The sequence below is a fragment of the Lagopus muta genome, chromosome 26, assembly GCF_023343835.1.
Source record: "Lagopus muta isolate bLagMut1 chromosome 26, bLagMut1 primary, whole genome shotgun sequence".
Taxonomy (NCBI): Eukaryota; Metazoa; Chordata; class Aves; order Galliformes; family Phasianidae; genus Lagopus; species Lagopus muta.
Window position 1 is genome coordinate 3,348,686 of NC_064458.1, and position 12,711 is coordinate 3,361,396.

Sequence of the window (12,711 nt, forward strand, 5' to 3'; positions counted from 1 at the left end):
GAATCACAAGGTTGGAAATGACCTGCAAGATCATCCAGTCCAACCATCCCCCCACTCCTATCAGTGCCACAAGCACTAAACCATCTCTCGTAGCTCCTCATCCAGGCACCTCTTGAACACTGCCAGGGATGGCGACTCCACCACCTCCCTGGGCAGCCATTGCAGTGCCTGACAACCCTTTGAGAGAAAAAGTTTCTCCTAATATCCAACCTAAACCTCCTCTGGTACAACTTCTGGCCATTTCCTCGGGTCCTACTATTTGCCTGGGAGAAGAGGCCAGAACCTTTTGCACCACAACCTCCCTTCAGGAAGCAGGTTCCCTACAGCAGGTCGCACAGGTCGGCATCCAGGCAGGTCTTGAACATCTCCAGAGCAGGAGACTCCACCACCTCCCTGGGCAGCCTGTTCCAATGCTAAAATAAATGTGGTAATGCAAGCACATTTCCATTCAGCCCTTTGCCAGCACGTAGACACACCTACCAAAGGAAACTGAATCAGCTGCATCCCTTTTCACCCCATTGTTCTCCAGGATGATGTTCCCAATACAGACCAGGCCCCATTTCTGCCCCATAGAAACATCTCTAAGGATATGTGGAGTCCTAAATGCGCTGCTTTCCATCAGGCAGAGGATTTACACAGCTGAACTGCTTCGTTTGGGCCAATTTAGGAACTGCTCCCATTCAGGACCACCCAGCGATGCTCTCTGGTTCACAGCAATGACCCAGGGAATGAAGCTGAGAAGCTGCTGCTCCGTTGGGAGCACTCACACCGCCCTGCACTGCACAGACGTGAGCAGAGAGCCCCCCTCACCTGCACTGTTCCCAACTCTTTCTTCCAAAGACCCTTTTGCTGAGAGACGCACGGACGTGTGGATGAGGAAAGCAAAGCAGCACAGGTTTGAAGAGCAACACATCTCCTCCTGAACGTATCCAGGCACTGAAAAAGGAAGGAGCCAATGAAGCAGTGGCAGCAACGAGCTGACATCGACCCAACAGCAGTGGAACCGCTGCTCCTACCCCAGATCCTCTGCAGCCCCTGGGGAAGGGAGTTTTTAAGGCACCGTGGCGATACGAGCCCATCGATCGCCGGGTTTTTCTTTCCTTTGCAGTGGCCCTTTTCACACAAACCCACATGTAAAAACAAGTCCTTTTTCTAAAGTGTTTGTAACTGGACGGGCTGTGCTAGAAGGGTAGATTGCTGCTCAGTATGTATCGCTCTTTTTTGGCTTTGTATGATCCCATCAGAATCTGTGGATACCCAATTAAAAACAAGACTAATCCTCAAGAAAAAACCCACGTCCCTCTTTTTGTCTGTCCCTCTGGTAGGGGTGGTGGCACTGGAAGCTGAGTGTTTGCACCAAAATGACCTCTGTCCTGTCCACGTGGCACATGGCCCTCCAAAGGGATCTCTGCCTTAGGACAGAGCTGCAGTCTGTAACAATGGGTACAGAAGGTGTGCACCTCCAATTTTTAATTAATCTCATTTATATACAGTCATACTTATGTATATAAACATGAGGATTTACAGTGAGACATCTGAGGTGTCAATCTGAGTGCTTTATAAGTGGGATTTGGGGATATTTCAGCTGAGGAATTGGAAGTATGGATGGGTGCAAGCTTAATCCTATAGAATTATCACTGTGTTCACACTGTGAAATATTCAGGAAAAGAACATGACACAGCTGAACCCAGTGGGCTGTGACAGGGCTGAAGGAGCCCCAGTGACCCTGATGCTGTTGGGTTGTGATACAGCCAAGGGAACCTCGGTGACCTTGCTCCCACTGGGCTGTGACACGGCTGAAGGATGGGTTGGGGTTGCACCTGATGATCCTGGAAATCTTTTCCCACCTTTGTGACCATCCCATGAGGATCACTGCTCTGCGTGGGCACTGACTGCCATTGAAGGACAGCTCTTCCTTTTTGTGTGTTCATCTGCAACAACAAAAACAGTCTCAGAAAAACAAGATCCAGGTCCACTGACAGAACTGAATTCAGATCCCTCTCCCCCAGCTTTGGCCCATCGTGGAGTTACACACGGGCTGAAAGACGTGAGGTTCCAATGGGGACAGAGCTGCTCTGTCAGCTCCTGCAGGTGGAATTCCTGCTGTTATTACCACACCGATACAAAGAAGAACCATTCCCCACTCCTCTCCATGGCCATTCCCACTAACCCCATGGTTCCTCCCACAGAGCACTGAACCCCAAAGAGCTCCCTTTCCTGCAGCATCGGGTTTGATGTGTGCTTCATTCAGAGTAAGGTCATGGGGTGTGGGAGCAGGACAGCTGCAGATCCCAACACTTTGGGAATTTTTTTCTACATCCCTAATTGGGCCCTGCAAAAACAAGCTGCCTGCCTTCAGGCTCCAGCTTTCCTTCCCCTCCCAGCCCTATAGAATCAATAATGTCAGAAAAGACCTCTATGATCATCTTGCCTGACACCTACACACTGCCTCACCCTGTTCCTTTCACGCCAACCTTTAGTCCATTCCTTCTGTGCCCATCCCTTTCCCTTCCCCCAACAATTCTGCCTCCCCCCACACCGCACAGCACACCCAGAGGTCCCCATTTCCTCCCACTGGTCCCCACTCCCAGCTCACAGCCCTCCCACCACTGTGGGCAGCAGTGGGATCAGCTGCAGTGACACAGAACATGTCACTGTTGGCAGCTCTGTGACAAGGTGCCAGCAAATGTTATCCTACAGAAGCTTGGTACCCTGCCAGCCCATGGTTTTGCCACCAGCTGATAGAGCTCCTTATCTTCTTTCAGGGCAGTCCTGTATGGAGGTAGAAATTGGACACGAATATCACGATGGTTCCTTCCAGCTCAGAATTTTCCAAGGTTCTCCGATTCTTCCAAGTGGGTACGAAGGGTTTTGCATTGTTGAGATGTGATGCCACCCAGCCTTTGGAGAAACGCTCTGCAACACAGCCCAGAGCAAAGCAAGAACATAAAAATCTGCAGGTGGAAACACTGCCATCCCTCAGTTCTTTATTAGCTGCAGTGCTGCCTCATCCCAACACTACCTCCAAGGAAGGCATCCAGAAATCCTGACGTAACAGTGCTCACATCCTAACCATAATCCTGACCCTGATCCTAACCTTGACCCCATAAGCAACACCTGACAGCTTGAAGTCTGAATGGAAGCTTTAGGATCACCGATGCATCCTGCAGCAGAGCTCCATGCCTGTTGCAGAGCTGAGCTGCCCCAGGGGCACAGAGGCACTCCCCAGCAATGCTGGTGTCCCCTTTGCCAAACCTCTCCTAGCTTCAACCTCAAGCTGGCACATTCTAAAAGCAGAGAGCATTGCCGTCTGCCTGCGGTCACAGCTGTCACCCCCCGTTTGTGTTGGCGAAGCGTCACCACGAACGGCTCTGTACAGAAATGAGCACGGAAAAAGGAAGTGCCACTGAGTGACATGTGACTCACCCGGCACGCAGCCGTAGTGCTGCTCAAAAAAGAACTCGTGAGCACGCGGCGACGGCATGGCCATGCGATGGGTCAGGAGGGCTCCCTGCTGCCAGGAAGGACGGCTGTTCTCGTTGGCGTCCGTTTGGGGTACTGGGGTGGGGGGCAATTCTCAGCTGCACAGAAGATGGCATGTTCCAAATGTATTTGGTTCCACGGTGACCAAAGGTGGCTGACCCCAGTGTCCCTCCACCTGCAAAAACCTGCAGGTTTTTACGGCCACGTTAAGGTCAAACACGGTGAAATTGACACTAATAAACACCACGCACTGTTTGTTCATTAACCAGACACCTCCCCAGCTCGTGGGCAGGAGAGGGACACAGCGAAGAGGAAGAAAAATGTACTTCTGTTTGCACGGAGCTCAGCTGAGGCTGGACTGTAAGATGGGATCAACTGTTGCTACTCCTTTTCAGTGCACAGTGGCAACAGGCACCAATGGGCGACACACTGTAACCACTGTGATGGGCAGCTGCTGGGTGACCCCACTGCAGCCACTGGAAATCCCATGTCCAGTTTTCCCATTCCCATTTTCACCTCCCATTCATCCTCAGGAACTGCAGCTCCACATCTCTGCAGCAATCCCATCACGTTGCTGCAATGGGAAAATGGCAGTGAGAGCCCCCAGAAACACATCAGCACACAGCTAATGCTGGCAATAAGAACTGGAGTGGGAACATGCAGAGGTCTGGGTGCTCAACACACAGAGCAATGCAGCGTTGGGTCGTGTCATATAGCCCCATTCATAGATTTGCTCTAGCCTGTCTCCATTGAAACAATCTCATCTGTTGCCTCCAACACCTTCATTGCAAGGTTCCAGAATCTGGTTAACGTTTTTCTGCTAATTGCAACCTGTGTTAATTTGTGGTCGGCTCGTCTTAACGGAGCACCAGACCTTGACCTCATGGCTGATGAGCACAGTGCAGCCTGCAGGGTCTGCAGGGAGAAGGACCACGCTTGGTTGGATCACAGCTGGGGGGCACAGCCCGGATCTGAGGTGCAAATGAGATTGTTTATGGCACAAAGCTTTCTACACAAAGCAGCCCTGAACACGAACTGATGATGAGGGCACACCATCCCCTGCCTGGAGAAAAAGGCATCGCTGGTGTGCGCCACGTGCTGGGGGTGCTAATGGGATGGGCGACACAACAGGCATCCGCACGGGGACGGGAGCAGGGATCGGTGCTGCAGCACAGGGCTGTAGGGAAAGGGAGACACAAGGTGTGTTGGTGCACTTACCAGTTGCATCGTTAGGTCGTTAATTACAGCCCCCTTTATGGCCAGGAATGCCGCCAGCACTGTCAGGCGCTGTGCTGATAAGCAGAAGGAAGGAAACGCGCGGTGCTTTGGTGACTGGAGCTCTGCCGGGTGCTGCTTTGAAACAATGCTCCAAATTCCCATCACTGCGTCCATCAGAACGCTGCCTGCCCCACACAGCGCGTCCCCACGATCTGGGATCTGAAATGATCGCCGTAATTAAAATCAAAGGCCCTGCATTGCAGAGGCAGTCCTTTATTTGAGCAGCGGCATCCGGATCTGACGGATGTGTGGGGGAACGCAGAGAGGAACCCTCAGCACAGCCACCGGGCGCCGCGTCTGCGGGGCAGAGCGAGCTCCAGGCTGTGAGTGGTTCCCTAAGGATGTGAACAGGGGGCGGGACGATGGGTTTATCGGGTTTGGACGGATTTATACATACGGGAATACAAAGAGGAAGCAGAAGGGCGCTCTCGTTCTGCATTGTCCGTGTTGGGGTTTCGGGGAATCCAGGTGCAGCTGCGATCCGCAGAAGGGAAAGCAAAAGGAGAATGATTTCCTCGCTCAGCCCCACGGAGGGGGGTTGACATTTCCACCTGCCCCATTCCTAATTAAGGCAAAGGGATCGCCGCCGAGCGCTAATTATAGCCAGCAGAGCGACAGGTGCGCGCGTGACCCTGCGATCAGAGCCCGGGGGGAGGGGGGAGGAGGAGCCGGAGGGGGGGGGGGGGGAGGGTTGGGCTGTGCGGCCCCAAAATATGGCATTGGGGGGCAGATGGGTGTCAGCTATGGGGCGGGGGAAACGGCCGCCGGGTGCTATAAACCCGCAGCAAAGCGCCTCTGTTTCAATGGAACAGCGGAGCGGGGCTGAGCCCAGCGGGGACGCAGCGCAGCCGAGGGGGAAAAGGGCCCCTCTGTGCAAAACCCCACAAACTGTGGGGTTCTCCTCCTCCTCCTCCTCCCCACACTGCACAGCTCGGCTATGGAGTACATCATAGGGATCGGAGGGTGAGTGTGGGTAGAATGGGATGGGGTTTGGGGGTGTATGGGGATGGAGGGGGTTATGGGGTGATATAGGGGGTGGGAGGGGGTTCCTGGGTTGTATAAGGGATAGGAGGGGGCTCTGCTGTTACATAGGGGATGGGGTTCTAGGGGTTGTATAGGGGATGGGACAGGGTTAGGGGGTGTATAGGGGGAGGGAGAGGGTTCAAGGCTGACATAGGGATGGGGTTCTAGGGGTTGTATAGGGGATGAGAGGGAGTTTTGGGGTTATTTAGGGGATAGGATGGGGTTCCGGGGTTATATAGGGGATAGCATGGCATTATGGGGTTGTATAAGTGCTGACAGAGGGCTCATGGGTTATATAGGGGATAGGAAGGGGTCCTGCAGTTATATAGGGGATAGGACAAGGTTCTAGGGGTTGTACAGGGGATAGGACAGGGTTCTGGGGGTTATATAGGGAATAGGAGGTGGTTATGGGGTGATAGAGGGAATGGGGTTCTATGGTTATATAGGGGATGGGGTTCCTGGATTATATAGGGGCTATATAGGGGACAGAATGGGGTTCTGGGAGCTGTATAAGGGACAACAGGAGGTTCTGGGGGCTCTATAGGGGACAGGACAGGGTTCTGAGGGTTGTATAGGGAATGGGATGGGGTTCTGCAGTTACATAGGGGATTATAGGGCTATATAGGGGATTATACGGCTATATAGGAGACAGGATGGGATTCTAGGGGTTGCACAGGAGATGGGAAGGGGTTCCGAGGTTATATAGGGGATAGGATGGGGGTTATATAGGGGATGGTACGGGATGGTGGGGTTACATAGGGGATGGGATGGGGTTATATTGGGGATGGAACGGAGTCCTGAGGTTACATAGGAGCTGGTACAGGATGGTGAGCTTACACACGGGGTCGGACGGGCTATGGGGCTGCACAGCGGACGGGAGGCATGCCGGGGTCGGTCACACAGTACGGGGCCAACACGGGCACTGCCCCGGGGTGATCGGAGCCGCCACGGCGCAGACCCCGCTGCCCCCTACCTCCATCCCGCCCAACATGGCGGCGGCCCCGCTCCTCTCAGCGCCGCAGCGCCCTCCCGCGCGCGGGAAGCGCCGGACGTTCGGAATGTTACACTTCCGGGATGGGAGGCGGGCCGCGCTCGCGGCGACAGCCAATCAGCGCTCAGCGCGCGCCGCCGCGGCGCGAAATTCGAACGTGGAGCGCGCGCTCCCCGGTGCCGGTTCGCGTTCCGCCATTTTTGGGTCCGAATCGCCAGGTTTGGGGTTTTTGGGGTTTGTTTTTTTTTCCGCTCCAGCGTCACCAACGGGGGCAAAACCACGCTGACCAACAGGATCGTCAAGGCGCTGCCCAACTGCTGCGTCGTGCACCAGGATGACTTCTTCAAGGTGAGCGCCGCGGGGATCCCACGTGCTGCTGACAGGGAGAGCGGTGGGGCCAGGGGAGCGTTGGGGTTGTTGGAGCGCTGAGGCCAGAGGAGCATTGGAGCCAATGGAGTTTGGGGTGAATGGAGTATGGGGCCATGGAGCATTGGGGGCAGTGAGATGTGGGGCTGGGAGAGCATGGGATTAGTGGAGCATTGGGGTCCGGTAAGTATGGGGGTCAGAGGGGCATTGGGGTTAATGGAGCACTGAGGGCAGTGGGGCACTGGGGTCAATGGAGCATTGGGGCCGATGGAATTTGGGGTCAATGGAGCATTGGGGGCAGTGGAGCATTGGGGGCAATGGGATATGGGGCTGGGAGAGCATGGGATTAATGGAGCGCTGCGGGCAGTGGAATTGGGGCCAGGGGACCAATGGAGCATTGGGGTGCACTAAGTATTGGTGTCAGAGGGGCATTGGGGTTAATGGAGCACTGAGGCCAGTGGAGCACTGGGGTTAATAGAGCATGGGTCAATGGAGCATTGAGGCCAATGGAATTTGGGGTCAGGGGAGCACTGGGATTGATGGAGCATTGTGATCAATTGAATATGGGGCCAGGGGAGCATTGGGGTTGATGGAGTACTGGGGGCAATGGAATATGGGGCCAGGGGAGTACTGAGGCCGATGGATCACTGGGGTTAATAGAGCATGGGCCAGTGGAGCATTGGGGCCAATGGAATTTGGGGTCAGTGGAGTGCTGGGGTAATGGAGTATGGGACTATGGAGCACTGGGGGCAATGGGACATTGAGATCAATAGAATATGGGGCCAGGAGAGCATTAGAGTTGATGGAGCACTGGGGCCAGGGGAGCATTGGGGTTGACAGAGCATTGGGATTAAAGCATGTGGGGTCAGGGGAGTATTGGGGTTAATAGAGCACTGAGGCCAGTGGAGTGCTGGGGTTGATAGAGCCTTGTGACCAATGGAGCATTGGGGGCCAATAGAAGATGGGACCAATGGAGCACTGGGATCAATGGAATATGGGGCCAGGGGAGCGTTGGGGTTAGTGGAGCACTGGGGTTAACAGACTATGGGGCAATGGAAGATGGGGCCAGGGGGGCATTGGGGTCAATGGAACATTGGGGTCAATAGGATATGGGGGGGGGTGGCAATAGAGTGTTGGGATTAATGGAACATGGGGCCAGGGGAGCATTGGGGTTGGCTATAATATTAGGGTCAGGGGAGCACTGGGGCCAACAGAGTATTGGGGGGTTGGAGTACGGCTCAGTGGAGCATTGGGGCCAGTGGAGCATTGGGGTCCAGTAAGTACTGGGGTCAGGGGAGCACTGCTATCGGGGGAGCTTTGGAGTTATTGAGCATGAACCAGTGGTGCACTGAAGGCCAACGAAATATGGGGGAACATTGGAGTCAATGGAATATAGGGCCAGTGGAGCTACTGGGGTCAGGGGAGCATTGGAGTAATGGATTATGGGGCCAGTGGAGCACTGGGGTTGATGGAGCATTGGGGAGTATGGGCTGGTGGAGCACTGGGGCCAGTTTGCATGCTGCCCTATATGTCTGCTTATAACCCTGAGTGCTGGGATGGCTGCAGCATGGCCACCCTCAGCCCTCTGTCACCAATGGCCCTGAGGAGCCCAGAGCACTGCTGAGGTTTTTGGGGTGGGGGGGGAGATGGGAAAGGCTGTGATTAAAGGCTGTTGGGTTTGGGGGAAGCGATCCTACTGGCTTTGCAGCAATGTTTTCTCACTGCATTTCAGCCCCAAGACCAAATAGAAGTCGGGGAGGACGGCTTCAAGCAGTGGGACGGTAAGAGCGGTGCTGGCTGTAGGATGCAGTGATGTATCTTCTTTCGTTGGGCTGTTTTGTTGGGGTTTTTTTGTTGGGTTTGTTTTTTTTCCTGCTGTTGTTTTTCCCTAAGCATTTCCTTTCAATTCTTAACGCTGTCATAGTCCGTTAACCTTTCGAACCCGTGTGGGTGGCGGCGTTTGATGGGGACCCTCTCTCCCACCCACCCCTCAGTGCTGGACTCCCTGGATATGGAGGCCATGGTGAGCACGGTGCGTGCCTGGATGGAGAACCCGGTCAAGTTTGCCCGTTCCCATGGGGTGAACGTCACACCTGACCCTACAGAGCCTCCCTCCAAAGAGCCCCACATTCTGCTCATCGAAGGCTTCCTGCTTTACAACTACAGGTGAGCTCGAGGGCGGGGGGAACCCATGGAATTGAAGCCCATTCCTGGTATTGGCGTGCCCCACTGAGTCCCCATAGCAGATTTTGGGGTGGGGGTCAACCATGCGATGCATGGGATGGCTGCTGATGAGCCCGCCCTACAGGAGTGGGCCTTAATGACAGCGCTGGTCGGCAGGGTGGGAAATAGGAAGGTTGATTGTGGGGTTCTGGGGGGAAGGTAAGACCAGGAAATAACAATTTCTTTCTGCAGACCCCTGATGGAGCTCTTCGACCTCCGCTACTTCCTGGCAGTGCCGTACGATGAGTGCAAACGGAGGAGGAGGTGGGTGGTGCTGGGCTGCAGCAGTGACCAACCCCAAATCCTCATCCCAGCCAGCACTGCTCAGCCTTCAGCCTTCATCCCAGCTGGCACTGCCCAAACCTGAATCCTCATTTCAACTGACACTGCTGACCCTAAACCTGCATCCCAAACAGCACTGGCCAACCCTAAATCCTCACCCTAAGCCCTCACCCCAACCATAAATGCTCACCTCACTTTGGACTTTAGGATTTTGGGATCACTGCTGGTCCTAAACCTTCATCCCAGCCAGCACTGCTCACCCTAAGCCCTCATCCTAACCATAAATGCTCACCTCACTTTGGGATTTAGGGTTGTAGGATCACTGCTGATCCTAAACCTTCATCCCACCCAGCACTGCTCACCCTAACCCCTCACCCCAACCAATTCTGCTCGCCCTAAATCCTCACCCCACTCAGCTCTGCCCAACTCTCCCATCCCACCCCTTCCTCCCATCTCACACTGCTGACCCCAATCACCCTCCTGACCCCAGTAAGGGTGATGAGCTTTGGGGTTCCCTGCACTGCCGTTATTGGTGTGTAGGAGCATCGCGTGCAAACTGGAATTAATGAGTTTAATTAGGATAAGTGACCCCATGCCATAGGGGGATACGTCTATAGGGGGCAGTAGGTGAGCCATAGGGGGGATTATAGGGGGATATGAGGCTACAGGGGGCTGTGGGGTGGATATGGGGAGATATGGGGCAGTCAGTCTTGGCTCTGACTGTCCCTTTGGAGTGGGTTTTACCAACATCCCACCCACCAATGGGGACGTGGCACGCATCCCCCACAGCCACCACGGACCCCATTGGGGGGTGCTGGAAGAAAACCTACCCCAAAATTTGGGGCAGCGGTTGCTGGGAAGCAATGCCCACCATCCCCATGTTCCCTGTTTGCAGTACGCGCAGCTACACCGTCCCTGATCCCCCCGGCCTCTTCGATGGCCACGTGTGGCCCATGTACCTGAAACACCGCAAGGAGATGGAGGACAACGGGGTCGATGTCGGTGCGTGGCCCCATTCCCTGCCCTTGGGGGGTTTGAGGTCGCTGAGGCCCCACACAAGGACGGTTTGATGACGGTCCGTGTCACAGAGTCACCATTAAGGATGGGGGAGAGCTCTGAGTCGCTGAGCCTTGTGCTGTGCCCACATGGAGCTGTAGGGCTGGTTGGTGATGGCCAGGGGGAAAATAGGGAGAATTAGGGGGGGAAAGACAACTTTCTGCTGGGGGAAGGGGGGTTTGGGGTGGGTTCTGTTGTGGGGAAGTGGGAAAAGAGCCAACGAAACTGATGCTGGAGCCAACATTTAGGCCAACAAAGCCAGTGTTGGAGCCAACAAAGCCAGCGTTGGGGCCAACATTTAGGCTAACAAAGCCAACGTTTGAGGCCAACATTTGGGGCCAACAAAGCCAATGTTGAGGCCAACATTTGGGGCCAACAAAGCCAATGTTGAGGCCAACATTTGGAACCAGCAAGGCCAACGTTGAGGCCAACATTTGGGACCAACGAAGCCAACATTTGGGGCCAACATTTGGGGCCAACATTTAGGCTAGCAAATCCAATGTTGGGGCCAGCATTTAGGCCAACAAAGCCAATGTTGAGGCCAACATTTGTAACCAACGAAGCCAACATTTAGGCTAACAAAGCCAATGTTGGGGCCAACATCTGGGGTCAACATTTGGGGCCAGTGAAGCCAACATTGGGGCCAACAAAGCCAACGCTGGGTCAATCCATGCCATATGTAGGAACAAATCAATGCAAATGTTGCCCTAAGCATCCCATCTATTAACTATGCCCCCCCCCCAGGTCAGACACCCCACAGGTCCCCCCCAGCCCCCCATTTTGTGACACCTCCTCTCCCTCAGTCTATTTAGATGGGCTGAAGAGCAGAGAGGAGCTCTACGACGAAGTCCTGGAGGACATCAGGAACAGATTGCTGAACCGCCCCCCAGGTAACCCCACAGCTGGGGGGCAGGGGAGCAGCCCTGGGTGCCGGGGGGGGGTCTCACAGCACCCCTTGTCCTTCACAGGGCCCCCCAAGAGCTGAGGGACCCCACGCTCAGATGTAAATACTACTTAACGCCGCCGTCGGAACGAGGGTTGATTTGGGAAACGTCTTTTGTATATAATTGAGAACTGAAGATAATTTATTTGCAACCGTGCCGGGCAGGATTTGTTATTTTATTTTATTTCATTTTATTTTTATATTCCACCACGTTTTGCCAGAAGTTGGGAACTCTTCTTTTTTTCCTGATGGAAAGAACAGAGGCCGCCTTTGGGACCCGGCCGCTCCGCAACGCCGTCGTTCCCATGCAGTAAAACCAGTTCCAATCTCTCCTTTCATTTTCCCTCTTGAGCCGAGGTTGTTATGGGGTGGGGGCTCCTGCAGCCCCATAACCACGCACTGCATCCTTGGCCTCTTTGGGGCCGGGTAGGAACTGGGATTGTGCCCAACTCTGATGGGAAAACCCAATGGGATTTGGGATGGGGGGAGCTCTCCATGGGTTCCCCTGCGTAGGGGGGTCCCTATGGCACCCAGGAGCCCCTATGAAGCACTCAGGAGTCCCTGTACAGCATGTGGGAATTCCTACAGCGTTTAGGAGTCCCTGTATGGCTCTCAGGAGCCCCCATTGCATTCAAGACTCCCTATATAGTGTTTAAGGATCCCTATTGCACTCCGAAGTCCCTATATGGTGTCCAGGAGCCCCTGTAGCATTTAAGAGTCCCAATGTAGGACCCAAAAGTCCCCATAGAGCATTCAGGAGTCCCTATATAGCATTGAAGAGTTCCTGTGTGCTGCTTAGGGATCCCTGGACAGCATTTAGGAATCCCTGTTGCACTCAGGAGTCCCCATTTGGACCTCAGGAGTTCCCCATAGCATTTAGGGAGTCCTATATAGGACTCAGGAGTCCCTATATAGCATTTAGAGTCCCTGTACAGCATTTAGGAATCCCTGCAGGGCTCAGGAGTCCCTGCACAGCATTTAAGAGTCCTTGGAGCATTTAGGGATCCCTATGGCACTCAGGAGGCCCCATAGCATTTAGGATCCCCCTATGTAGCACTCAGGAGCC

At 54.4% G+C, this 12,711-nt stretch overlaps 1 protein-coding gene and 1 long non-coding RNA gene across 7 annotated transcripts; one reads left to right on the forward strand and one right to left on the reverse strand.

Moving 5' to 3' along the window:
* LOC125684852 (uncharacterized) lies at positions 1–6,743 on the reverse strand. Of its 6 annotated transcripts, XR_007373339.1 has the most exons (7): positions 6,622–6,743; positions 5,159–5,235; positions 4,702–4,920; positions 3,427–3,668; positions 2,712–2,916; positions 1,848–1,931; positions 1–936 (listed from the first exon to the last, which is right to left on the reverse strand). It is a non-coding gene; the product is annotated as an uncharacterized LOC125684852 (long non-coding RNA). The 6 variants fall into 6 exon arrangements; XR_007373341.1 differs by having other exon boundaries at positions 1,848–2,916; positions 4,702–4,775; XR_007373342.1 differs by having other exon boundaries at positions 1,848–2,916; positions 3,427–3,581.
* NMRK2 (nicotinamide riboside kinase 2) lies at positions 5,473–11,802 on the forward strand. Its single transcript, XM_048927368.1, has 8 exons — positions 5,473–5,724; positions 7,033–7,123; positions 8,874–8,922; positions 9,136–9,307; positions 9,557–9,628; positions 10,542–10,648; positions 11,506–11,592; positions 11,671–11,802. Exons 1-8 carry the CDS (start codon positions 5,699–5,701, stop codon positions 11,685–11,687), a joined length of 621 nt encoding a protein of 206 aa, XP_048783325.1. The 5' UTR covers positions 5,473–5,698; the 3' UTR covers positions 11,688–11,802.
* The last annotated feature ends 909 nt before the right edge of the window (positions 11,803–12,711 follow it).

Bases quoted from the DNA above. Each gene is read 5' to 3' on its own strand.
- NMRK2 (XM_048927368.1), top strand. From the start codon at position 5,699: ATGGAGTACATCATAGGGATCGGAGG. The intron at 7,124-8,873 runs GTGAGCGCCGCG...ACTGCATTTCAG, and splicing joins ACCAGGATGACTTCTTCAAG to CCCCAAGACCAAATAGAAGT. The intron at 9,308-9,556 runs GTGAGCTCGAGG...TTCTTTCTGCAG, and splicing joins TTCCTGCTTTACAACTACAG to ACCCCTGATGGAGCTCTTCG.